This window comes from Camelina sativa, chromosome 14 (genome assembly GCF_030686135.1).
Source record: "Camelina sativa cultivar CO46 ecotype springtype chromosome 14, ASM3068613v1".
Classification (NCBI taxonomy): domain Eukaryota; kingdom Viridiplantae; phylum Streptophyta; class Magnoliopsida; order Brassicales; family Brassicaceae; genus Camelina; species Camelina sativa.
Genome location: NC_141893.1, coordinates 30,804,012 through 30,816,192, shown reverse-complemented (window position 1 = coordinate 30,816,192; position 12,181 = coordinate 30,804,012). Strand labels below are relative to the sequence as shown.

Below are 12,181 nucleotides of genomic sequence, written 5' to 3'. Positions count from 1 at the left end.
TAAGAGATCGAACAAATGCGAACCCAACCAAATCAATTTCGGTTTAACTAAACCACCCTCTAAACCTAAACTACTCAAACCGAATCGAACCAAACCAATTAAAAATCATAACCGAGACATTGTAGCAAGGGGAGATTCTAAAAAAGAAGTTGGGATTTTTCAAGCGATCTTGTTCTCTCTCTCTCTATCTACAACAATGGATGCTGCTATCTTTAAATCATCATCAGTGTACGTATCCAATACTCCAACTACGAAAGCTATCTTCAACCCGAATCCACCAGCTTTATCTTTGTCTTCTTGTTGGCTCTGCAATTCGTCAGCCAAGCGAATCACTAAACTGAGGCTCAGGGATGGGTCGAATCAAGGGCTTCCTCGTCTACATGCTCTGTTTCACAACGAGGAGGCACCAAGTGAAGGCGAAGATCAAAATGGGTTTGGTTTGTTACCGGCGGATATATTCTCTTTGTCTCAGGTAAATGAGGTTATCAAATTGTCTCAGGATTGTGTTTTTTGTCTGTGGATTTCAGTTAAAGACACTAGCTTTATGGTGTTGTATGCAAAGCTTTGTCAAGTATTGAGCTTTTTTGATTGAAGCCAAAAACTTGAACTTGTAAACTTGTGTCTATAAATATGCAGAAGATTGATTTGGTTTTTGTAATGTGTTTGTGAAGGAGAAGTTTGGAAGTAATGTAAGTGGTGAAAAGGATAGTGGTAATATAATCGATGTGGAGACATCTCTTGCAGTTCCTCATAGTGGAGGAACTCGAACTGGGCTCTTTAGAACCCCCATTTCCGGTGGTGTTCAAAGCGCGACCTCTGCTCATGGTTTACCTCGACCGGCTTTAGCTGTTAGGAACTTGATGGAACAGGTAGAAAGATCATTACCATTAGCTCCCTTTTTACATTCTCGATGAGGAAAGATATTAAATTTTCATGTATGTGTTTGGTTTTTGGTATTACTGTTTATGGTTTGAAGGCCAGGTTTGCTCATCTATGCACAGTGATGTCTAAAATGCACCACCGTAGAGAAGGTTACCCATTTGGGTCTTTGGTAGATTTTGCACCTGATCCAATGGGGCGTAAGTCTTCTTCTCCTGGACTGTGTCTCTTTGTATGCGTCTGTTTACATGCTTGACAGTGGATTCTGTTATTTGTGTGTTTCAGACCCAATATTTTCATTTTCACCGTTGGCTATTCACACTCGGAATATCTTAGCTGAACCTAGATGCACCCTCGTTGTTCAAGTAAACATTATCGATCATGCTATAGCTAACCAAACATATTGGTGTTTCTTCCCTTATTTTGGTTCTCTGAGTGTGGATTTGGTCATTTTCAGATACCCGGATGGAGTTGCTTATCGAATGCAAGAGTAACATTGTTCGGCGATGTCTACCCATTGCCAGAAGATCAGCAAGTGGGTATCTTTGATTTAACCACACAGTCTTAAGTCATACATGAGATGTTGTTACCTGCTTAACACTGTTATTTATGTTACTGGATTTTCAGGAATGGGCTCATAAGCAATATATGGCTAAGCACCACCAAGGACCTTCTCAACAATGGGGGAACTTTCACTATTTTAGAATGCAGAATATAAGGTTTTTGTGTGTTCTTGTTCAGTTTTAGCCACTACATATTGTGATTAAATATCGGAATATAATAACAATCTCGATTTGTTCTCAGTGATATATATTTCATTGGAGGTTTTGGCACTGTCGCGTGGATCAACGTCAATGAGTATGAAGCTCTTCAGCCAGATAAGATAGCTGTTGATGGAGGTGAGAAAAATCTAAAGGTGAGTTTTCCAAAAACCCGTTAAACCATTGAGCCTGCTTAGTGACTCAAAGTGGAATTTTAATTTCATTCTTAAATCATGAAATAGGAACTCAATGCAATCTTCTCAAAGCCAATTAGAGAGCTATTGTCTATTGAAGCTGAGGTAGACGATGCTGCTATCATTTCTGTAGATAGCAAAGGGATTGATATAAGGGTTCGTCAAGGTGCTCAGGTAAATAATATATGTAACAAATTAAGAACATCTCTACAATGATTTCACAACAGAAGAGCTCTCTGTCTGTTTGTGTGTGGTGTGTTCATTATGTTATTTGTGCAGTTTAACATACAAAGGCTAGCCTTTGAGGTAAGAACATCTCTACAATGATTTCACAACAGAAGAGCTCTCTGTCTGTTTGTGTGTGGTGTGTTCATTATGTTATTTGTGCAGTTTAACATACAAAGGCTAGCCTTTGAGGTAAGTGATGGCGTTGAGACTTTAGAAGAAGCCAAATCTGCTCTGTGGAAAGTGATAGAGAAGGGCAAGTTGCACAATTTACAGAAATGACCCAACGGTTTGATGGATTTGCAGAAATGACACAAAGCTTTGATGAAGTGAGCAGTGTGTAAAACAAAACCTTCATTTGAGTAAATGAAATCTAGACAATTAAATAGATTGTAATAAGATTGAATTATGAGATAATGACAAAAATTGTATCAACATCAGTCATCATTAGGAGAAAATGCAATTATTGAAAATATAGGGCTAGAATCAGTAGCTTTTATAAATAATCTTTAACTTGTAATCTCAGAGTAAGATGCAATTTATTGGAATTCAGGGCTAGAATAGGAGATTCTCAAAAGCTGGGGGGTGAATCCAAAGTTTCTAAAAGTTTTGTGATTTGTGAAACACTAGGAGATAGATGCAATTATATGATAATATTAGGCTAGAAACAGAACTTCTTATAAAATATCTGGGCGTTCACCATATAGTCCTTTTAGAAAATGTGAAATTTGTAAATACGTGGGTGGTGAAAGATGCAATTTATTGAAATATTGGGGTCAAAAAAGGAGATTTATCATAAAATTACAAATTCAATTTAGATGGGCTGATTTAGATTCAAGTAGAAAAAAATTATCCACGCCCAATCCTCACTCGACAGTTCTACCCTGCGCTACGTGAGAATACACTACTTTTTCAATTCAATTTCTTCGAAAGAAACTTTCTAGTTCACTCTGTCAGTCTACTAAAATCTAAGTAAATACTGTCCTCAAAGTATCCAAAGATTTTCTTATTGATTCACAATGCTAAAGTCACGTCTCTTTGATACAAGTGATTAGAGCTAAATATGGAGGATTTAAGTAAAGACTAATGTCAATATAGTCAACCATATAGAATATAAAATAATCTTGGGGCGTTACGAGGTTTCTAAAATATAAAATATCTGGGCGTTCACCAAATACAGTCTTTCAAAAAAGTTTGAAATTTGTATATACGTGGGTGGTGAAAGATGCAATTTATTGAAATATTGGGGTCGAAAAAGGAGATTTATCATAAATTTCGTGGGGTGTTTTTCGAAGTTTTAAAAAAGTTTTGAAATTATGTGCGGGCAGTTTCTAATCCAAACAAGGAAAGAAAAAAACAAAAAAGGAAGGATTTTTATTTTTAATTTTTTTACCGTAAAGAGGAGAGTAAAACAGAGAGACAGTGACGACGATACAAGAAGAATCATCATCATTCCCAATAACTTTCACCAACAAATCAAATCCTTTCTCCGACTTCAATCTCATGGCGGCGGAATCAGCCAGAAGAAACTCATCTCCGCCGTCTACCTCTCAGTCGTGGTCAAGCCCTATAACCAATTTACACGATGACCATCTCTCAACCATCTTGCTTCTTCTTCCCGTGGGTTCAATCCTCTCTTTCTCCATGACCTGCAAGAGATACAAGTCTCTAGCTTGTTCCGACAGTCTCTGGGAAGCTCTCTGTGAACGAGAATGGGGGTCACAGTCTCTGGCTGCTTTAAAGTTGTCATCTTTACGAGATGGGTTTTCGTGGATGATGATGTTTCAGCGAGTTTATAAGATGGATTCTGTTTGCTGTCACAAGATCTCAGACCCAGATGATGATGTTGTGGAATCTTCTTCTTTTCCGATCCCTAGAGCTTCTCATTCTCTCAACTTCGTTAATGATCATCTTGTTCTCTTTGGTGGTGGTTGTCAAGGAGGTTAGAGCTTTTGCTTTCCTTAATCTATATCATCATCATCTTTTCTGAATTCTTATCTTGTTGAAAGCAGATCGATGTTCCATGTGATTGAGTTGAGTTTTTCGGTTACTTTTCTGTTTGCTTGATGTGTGTGTTAGGCACACGACAATGATGGTAGTATGATTATTAGGTAATTGCTCCATTCAACTTGAGATCTTTGTGTATATTGCTTTGTTTTTTTCCTTTCAGGACGCCATCTTGATGATACATGGACATCATATGTTGATAAGAGTAATCAAAAGATATTGAAATGGAAGAAAGTTGAATCAGGGACTCCAAGTGGAAGATTTGGACACACCTGCATTGTTATAGGCGAGTATCTACTCTTATTTGGTGGAATAAACGACCGTGGAGAGCGGCTCAACGATACATGGATCGGTCAAGTCTTTTGCCATGAGGGACTCTCTTGGAAACTCCTCAATGTTGGACCTACGCAGCGGCCTCGTCCTCCTCCTCGTGGTGCTCATTCCGCCTGTTGTATTGCAGAGACGAAGATGGTTGTACATGGAGGAATCGGGCTGAACGGAGTCAGGCTTGGAGATGCATGGATTCTAGAACTTTCTGAAGATTTCACATCTGGGACATGGCACATGGTTGAGTCTCAACAATCACCGCCACCGCGGTCAGGACATACTTTGACCTGCATTAGAGAAAACCAAGTGGTTCTGTTTGGAGGCAGAGGATTAGGATATGATGTGCTTGATGATGTTTGGATCTTGGATATTCAAGAACTGTGTGAAGAGAAATGGATACAGATCTTCTACGACTTCCGGGATGTCCCTGAATATGCATCATTGCCTCGGGTTGGTCACTCAGCGACTCTTGTATTGGGAGGTCGGATCTTGATTTACGGGGGTGAAGATTCTTATAGGCATAGGAAAGATGATTTCTGGGTGTTGGATGTTAAAACCATTCCTTCTTCAGGTTTACAACCACAAGGAGTTAGTTTAAACGGATCTTCTGTGTGGAGAAAGCTTGATCGAATCTCATACGGACCAAAAAGTAGGTCTTTTCACCGTGCCTGTGCTGATCTTTCAGGGAGATTTGTATACGTGTTTGGTGGAATGGTTGATGGTCTTCTTCAGCCTGCAGCATCGTCTGGTCTAAGGTTTGATGGAGAGCTTTTCATGGTGGAGCTTGTTCTTGGGTTCTCTGATCTAGACAATCAACAAAGACCTGGAAAAGGCATATAATAGTAGTGGTGGTTCCTCTTTTTTGTAAATTAGCAGGTTGTATAAAATTGTATTGATATACCAGAAATGGATTTCCATCATTACAAACTCTCTGATTAAAGAGAAACACATAAAGCTGTGTTTTCAAATTGTAATTTAAATATAGATTCTGATTCAGTTTACAATATACAAATTACCATGAACAGGGGATGTAAATATGTAATGGAAGGACTTGTTTTTAAATTAGGCTCAAAGAATGTAATATATCGTGATCTTTAGCACTACAAAATCTTCTATCAACGATAATGTTTGCTTGCCTCATGGATGGAGTATCAGTTTGGTTCTCCACATCTCTGCAATAACCTTCCTCGGGCCAGGATCATCTGGACCCTTGTCTCTTTGTCCTGAAGTGAAGTAAAGCTGTCCGTCCCAATATCCAACCAGCGTTGTTTTCACACGGTATGGTAATTTCCCAATGACATACCATTTCTGTAGAGAAAGCCAAAATCATTAGCGATACACGAATCTTGGACAGGTTTAAGCATAAAGGCTTCAAGTATTTTACCAGTGTATTCAAGTTGAACTGGAAGATTTCGCCAACAAGAACCATCTTTTTGGTTTCAGGATGCTTCTCTGTTGTGCCTCCAACGATTACAATGGAGTTATTAACCACTTTCCAAGCAAATTCAATATGGGAATCAGGTTTGGGCATCGGCGGCATAACTTTCCATTTCATTTCCTCATCTAACATATAGACATCGCTGAATACCACCTGAATCAAAGTAGAAAACTCATGATATAGAGCATAATTCACAGAATAATAGCTTGATTTGCCTTGTGGAAGATATAAATCCATTACCTCCATCCGGCGTGAGCACTTGAAGATGGGAGATCCGGGTTTAGCCATAAAATCACCTTCTTGACCACCAAGTACAAATAGTCGGTCATCAACTACTACACATGCCCTACAATGGCACATAAAACAGGAGGACTTAAGATTTATTTCGTCAACTGTTTTACACACAATAACTTGTTAAAAGATCACTGTTAAATAATAACCTGTGAGGTCCTCCACGAGGGATTGGGATTTCACTTCTCCACTCATTTTCCAATGGTTGGCCATCTCTAACCGCAATGCTCCAATGTTCAAGTCCAGGTGTAAATCTATTCTCCTTGCTTCCACCCATCACATGGAGTCTTCCTCTCCAAAGCTGAGTAGCCGGTGCATACCTGAAATGTTAAAATTGGCAAATCATTTCTCTCAACATTGTCCATCATCAAAAGAGAAACACATAGCATAGTATAATGAAAAAACGTCGAAGCTGTATCTTCTTGTTACACAGTACCTAGGAACTGGTAACGGAACAAAGTCCTTCCATGTATTTGAATCGGTATCAAGCACAAATGTTTTAGCTGTAGGACCTCTGCACTGCGGACCAAACTGACCAGTAACAATATAAATGTATCGCCCATCCGTTACCATCCCTAAATGAGAATGAGCCATCTCTTTAGGCATATTGAATCTTCCTCCCCACGAGTTAGCCGTAAAATTGTAGATATCAACATGTGAATGCACAAGATTAATGTTTCCATATCCAGCAAATACATATAGAAGATCCCTAATCTGAATTGCAGCTCCATCTAGACGAGCTACAGGTGAAGCTGCCATCTTCTCCCATTTCAATTCAGGAGCTGGCAAATCTTGAAACGTGTTAGATAGTTTCCTCTCTTTCACACTGTCCTTCTTCTTCTTAGTATCTTTCTCCTAATGAAAACATCAAAAACAGAGTAAATTCACCACTCACAACCTCAATGCAAGTAGTTAAGCAAGAATCATATTACTGAAGCTAGATATTGCTAATTTCAGATGTCGAGATCTTAATTACATCAACAACAGATCACACAAACTCACCTGGCCGGGAACGATTACGGTGGTAAGGGAAGAGGGTAGAGATAGTCCGGCGGAGATTGCGACGGAGGAGAATCTATGAGAAGTAGCCCAGAGGAAGTCGGCAATGAGTCCGGTAGCTAAAAGCGCGATGCACGAAACCAACACTACCTTCCCGTACTTGTGCTTCCTCACCATGTCTCTCTGTCCTCTCTCTCCTAAATTGACATAACCCTTTTTAGAGTTTCACAAATATCGTATAAATTTTAAACCTTTTTGATGTTTTCTCAGACGAGCTTGATGACGGATCTTGATCTCCGAGATAGTGTTCCTTCCTACCACCGGCAGTGAACATTTATGATTAAACCAATATAAACCAATTGATTAATAAATCGAACCAAACCAGAAATTAAAATGTCCACACCAAACCAAACTAAACCAATACACAAAAACATCATATACATAAGGTTTGTTATCTTGACTCTGATAAGAGTTATAAGTTATCCATTACACATAATATGCAAAAGAACACACATAAAAATCATAGCAAGGTTAATATTTGTGACATTGATGTGTCTGTCTCCATGAGATCCTCTTGAAGAGGTTACAGAGAGGATAGTTTAGACACAAGTAGTTAAAGCAGAAACTCCATTATTAGTATGGTTTCTTCTGGTTTTCCATGTTCTAATCATTGCCAAGCTCTTCTCCACCTTCATGATACGTGTCTCCATCTTCAGTTGTATCTCCTTTATTGAAAGCTTTCTATTTTTCAATCTTTCATCAATATTGTCTTCTTTCTCAGCTTCACTGCACAAATTCTCATTGCATCTCTGCTTTTCTCCATCTTCATGGACCAAACACTCTTCTTCCTTGGTTTCGTTTAAATGAAGCTCATCATCACATGTTTGCCTCGTCTCTGGTGGTGACACAACAGTGTTAGTTTTACCTCCATTAGAATCAACAAGAGAATCTGAAGAGTTGTTTTCATTAGATGAACTCTGAACCGTACTATTCTTAGCTTTACTTCCACTTTCGTCATTTCTTTTAGATTCACTAATTGGAGCAATGGTAATGTCATCATCTTTTTCATCGTCTTTGTGATCCATAGAACTCTCATCATCCTCACGAGCTCGCTTGCTTCCCTTGTTTCTTAAATGCTCACTTGTTCTCTTCATCAACTCCTCCTTAAACAACTGACTAAGTGGTAATTCTGATGAAGCTGATGCACCACTATCACCAATCTTGTCTTTCTCTATCTCGAATCTCAGTTTTTTCGCTAACCTGCGCGTCTTAAATCTTTTGACTTTCCTAAGAAAGCTCTCTCCCCACTTCTGAAGCACTTGACCCAAAGGCTGCACATCATCATCATCATCATCATCAACAATTCTATTACTTGCATTAATAGTTTCAGTTGATTCTGAAGGACTCAGAAACTGTGAAACAAATTTCAACCACCAGTCTTGATATCTTTCAGTAACAGAAGGCGTAGCAAGACAAGAAGGCATGTACAGCTTTACACCATCAAGAGACTTATCGTAATCATCCCATGCCTCCTTTTCTGTGAAGCTTCTTTGATCGGTAACTAAGCAAGGAAGATCTTGAGTCAGCCCGAACTGCATTGCCCCTCGATTCGGATAGTAACCCTCCACAATACCAATCCCAACAAGATGAGAAACTCTCATACATCGAGAAAATGAAACAAAGTCATCATCAAGATTGTCATCAACAGTCATCCACATAGCTTCTTCAGGGTAAAACCGAGGAAGGTTCCAATTTGATATATCATGGTTTTTGTGGTTTTTAACCATGATATAAGGAGTGTTTTAGAGTCTTTTGATTTGTTTTCTAGGATGATTTTGAGTCTTTGCAGGTTTTCTAGGACTTTGGCACACAAGCAGCAAAGTGTAGCAATTTGGATCATTTTGGAGCATAAATCTCGAAGAATCAATTTGGACTCAGATCAAAGAAATGGCATCGATCGACACCACTTAGGAGCATCAATGGACACCCTCTTTAGCCGATGAAGAATCACAAATTTGGAAATTTTACAAAGTTGCCCAAAGTTTTCCATAATTGCAACACAAGTCCCTAACGTGTTTTAGGACATATTTATAGTGTTTTTGGGTTTTATAAACCCTTAAGTTTTATTCTAGCAAGTTTTATTTTCTGCAACCCTGTGAGATTTTGAGAGCTTTGAAGAGAGAGATCTGCTTTGAGAGAAGAATTTTTGAACTCCCTTTTACTCTTTTAATTTCAATTGCTTATTATTCAGAATTATGTCTTGTTCTTCATTAAATATGTCTGAGTAGTTTGCTTGTTAGGTTCAGGGTCTTTCATAGGTTTTTTATGATTTATTAAATCTGTTATTTTTAGGATTTTTTATCTTTCTAGATCTTCATCTTATGTTGTTCTTCATATTAATTCTTGATTGATCACCTAGAATTAATATTTTAGGAAAATAAATTGATATGAGAATATAATTGATTTTCCTGATAAAACCTTTTGATGAGCAAAATTACTTCTTGCAAAGAGATTTGATTTAGTAATTTTGTGAACAATCTAACCTGTTTTTAAAACTGATTTTTAACCTAGAATTTTACAAAGAGATTTGGATTTTCTGGTTTTAAATTTAGATAATATTTGCAGTGAGAGCTGATTTATTTTACAAAAGAGTTTAGAGTTCTAGATCTATTCTTAATTGCTTGAATCCTAATAATTTCTTGATTTAATAATTTGTAATTTCCTGAGAAATTCCCTAGGCCTAGCTTTTTGATCTTCTGAATTTACAAAACTTTTATTTAATATTTTGCATTGCTTTTCTTAATTTAAATCAACTATCCTTGTGGAATTTGACCCCTAAGTACTGCAGTGACCTCTTAATTTGAGAGAGTAGCTCTAGGTTTTAATTTGAGCATATCACAATTCTTTAAAGGTTTAGTGTAAGGACGCCAATCGAAATCACCAAGATTCAATCTCACATTCTCAGATGTTTGAAACGGATAGTCCCACCGAGCTATTCTAGGTTCACCTTTTGGTATCTCTCTAGCTTTTGGTCTGGTATTCTTGAATCTCTCCCATGCCCATACTTGGACTAACTTAAACAGTGATTTCAGAGTAACATTTCTAGTGGATTTTTCACTAGCAAAAGCTTGAATTTGACCCAAATCACTGTATAGTCTTGCTAGAACAGCAGGAGCAAGAGCAATCCTTTCACCTCTAGCTAAACGAACAGCGATAGGGACAACATTTTTCGAAATAGAACGACGAGACATATCCGGGAAAACGAATTGCGAAAGCCACATTACAAGGAAAGCTTCATGCTCCATTTGATCACCTCTACCCAAGAAGTTCGAAATCCATAATCTTCGTCTCACTAACCCATCCTGGCCTCTATTCTCATACCTAGCTTTCTCCAGTTTCTCTACGGCATCTCCCATCTCTGAGCTTCCTCCTAAAGGGGCAAAAACAGGAGAACCCAAAACAGAAAACCCTAAAAGAACCATTACATCTTCGAGGGTTATCGTTGCTTCACCCCAAGGGAAGACGAATGATTTGGTTTCAGGACACCATTTCTCAACAAGAGCTAGAATCAAAGACTGATTTTTAGGGATTTCGTATGCCGATGCCTTGATTGCCTCAAAAATCCCAGCTTTTCTCCAAGTGGGTTCGTGCAAAGCTTCCATTTTTTTTAGCCCATGATTTGAAATCACGACCTGCAGACCAAAACCCATTGAAAGAAATCCTAGAAAATGACTCCTTTAGGCCTGATGAAGAAACACAGAGACGGTGACGAGGAAGCTCAGCTACAGCACCATCAGTGGAGGAGGTTACATAAGGTTTTCGAAAACGGGTTTCAAACAAGTTACCCTCTTTTTGATTTCCTCCCGGACTTGAATCCATCAAGGAGAAGATAGAAGATGAAAGCAAAGCTTTTTTTGTGTGTTTGTTTCGAGACCTTTTTTGAAGAGAAATTAAATTGTGTTCTCTTTTTCATTTTTGAAATATGTCAAATCAAAATCTATGTTGCAGATACAGAGAAAGATGCTGGCGTGGGAATGGAACCGTTTCCTTTATATGGTAACTAGAAGTAATTAAAGTCGCCATAAATAAACACAATAGATCTAAGTTATCTAACCATGCTTAACCATTCGGTCCGGTTTATTTAATCTTTTTGGTTATTCCATAACTTTGATTGGTTCAGTTGGACTCTAAAGAAAGCGAACCTAAAACTGTTGGGCAAAATCCTGTTTGTAGATGACATATTATCCTAAAACTCTAGTGTTCTCTTTAATCTTCTCTTTGTGTTCCATTGCTATGTACGACCTCTTTGCTTCTTTTATATCCAACTCTCTCCTACTTCCTTCTTTTCTGCAAATCAAAGATGTAACAAAACAAACAAAACCGAAATGGAATTAGAATACAAACAAAAAAAAAGAGTAAACGATTTTTAAAAGGAGTTTCAGGTTTCTTCTCATGGTCGAAATTGCTCACCTTTCACTTGTTGTGCTGCCTAAACTAGGCTGCTTGATCTGATGACACTTCCTTATCTTGCTCGGTATCAGACTTGGTTTGCGGTGTTTTGCTAGATTGTTTTGGGAAACGAAGCAAGCTATTCTCCACACGCCACTCTCGCCTTGACAAAAAGATAAATAAACTGTCAATACGTAAGAACTAAAGTAACCTAGTTCAGTAACAAGAAGACTTAAAAGCCTTGATTGATCTTATCACTCATATTACCCTTCGAACATATAGCTACTGTAATCATTTTCTTCGTTGCTTTTTTCTACTTGCTCAACTCTATCACTATTGCCTGACCAAAGGAAAACAAGAGAGGAAAAGAATGAATAAAGACCAAAACACACAAAAGAGCTTGAACGTAGAGAGCACAACAACAACCAACCTTCCTTGACTTGAGACAGTAAATGAGCGGGCGAACCGGTAGAAGGACTATGCTTGTGATGGTGAATAGAGAGATTCTCCATTTCAGGCAAAATTGTACATCAGCTTGCTCGGTTTCCCTTCGCAGCATCTCCTGTGTCTTGCTCCCTGCCATTGTTTCACAGAACTCTAATAAGAAAGCG

General features: G+C 38.2%; 4 protein-coding genes across 6 annotated transcripts; 2 read left to right on the top strand and 2 right to left on the bottom strand.

Annotated features, from left to right (window-relative positions):
• Positions 1–126: 126 nt before the first annotated feature.
• Positions 127–2,494, top strand: LOC104742670 (non-canonical heme oxygenase HOZ, chloroplastic). Of its 3 annotated transcripts, none has more exons than XM_087482950.1 (9): positions 127–472; positions 672–869; positions 977–1,079; positions 1,165–1,244; positions 1,337–1,414; positions 1,507–1,598; positions 1,684–1,795; positions 1,883–2,008; positions 2,225–2,494. In XM_087482950.1, the coding sequence occupies exons 1-9, from the start codon at positions 197–199 to the stop codon at positions 2,339–2,341; spliced, it is 1,182 nt and encodes a 393-aa protein (XP_087339076.1). In that variant the 5' UTR covers positions 127–196; the 3' UTR covers positions 2,342–2,494. The 3 variants fall into 3 exon arrangements, with proteins under 3 accessions (XP_087339076.1, XP_087339077.1, XP_010461989.2); XM_087482951.1 differs by having other exon boundaries at positions 132–472; positions 678–869; XM_010463687.3 differs by having other exon boundaries at positions 133–472; positions 2,114–2,494.
• An 898-nt stretch (positions 2,495–3,392) lies between these two features.
• Positions 3,393–5,455, top strand: LOC104742668 (F-box/kelch-repeat protein At1g51550). Its single transcript, XM_010463685.3, has 2 exons — positions 3,393–4,001; positions 4,230–5,455. Exons 1-2 carry the CDS (start codon positions 3,563–3,565, stop codon positions 5,231–5,233), a joined length of 1,443 nt encoding a protein of 480 aa, XP_010461987.2. The 5' UTR covers positions 3,393–3,562; the 3' UTR covers positions 5,234–5,455.
• LOC104742669 (kelch repeat-containing protein At3g27220) lies at positions 5,326–9,435 on the bottom strand. The gene is made up of 6 exons (XM_010463686.3): positions 7,125–9,435; positions 6,559–6,977; positions 6,272–6,442; positions 6,072–6,177; positions 5,778–5,984; positions 5,326–5,701 (listed from the first exon to the last, which is right to left on the bottom strand). Exons 1-6 carry the CDS (start codon positions 7,296–7,298, stop codon positions 5,531–5,533), a joined length of 1,248 nt encoding a protein of 415 aa, XP_010461988.1. The 5' UTR covers positions 7,299–9,435; the 3' UTR covers positions 5,326–5,530.
• Positions 7,721–11,096, bottom strand: LOC104744057 (serine/threonine-protein phosphatase 7 long form homolog). Its single transcript, XM_087486287.1, has 2 exons — positions 10,030–11,096; positions 7,721–8,880 (listed from the first exon to the last, which is right to left on the bottom strand). The coding sequence occupies exons 1-2, from the start codon at positions 10,829–10,831 to the stop codon at positions 7,721–7,723; spliced, it is 1,962 nt and encodes a 653-aa protein (XP_087342413.1). The 5' UTR covers positions 10,832–11,096.
• Between the last annotated feature and the right edge of the window lie 1,085 nt (positions 11,097–12,181).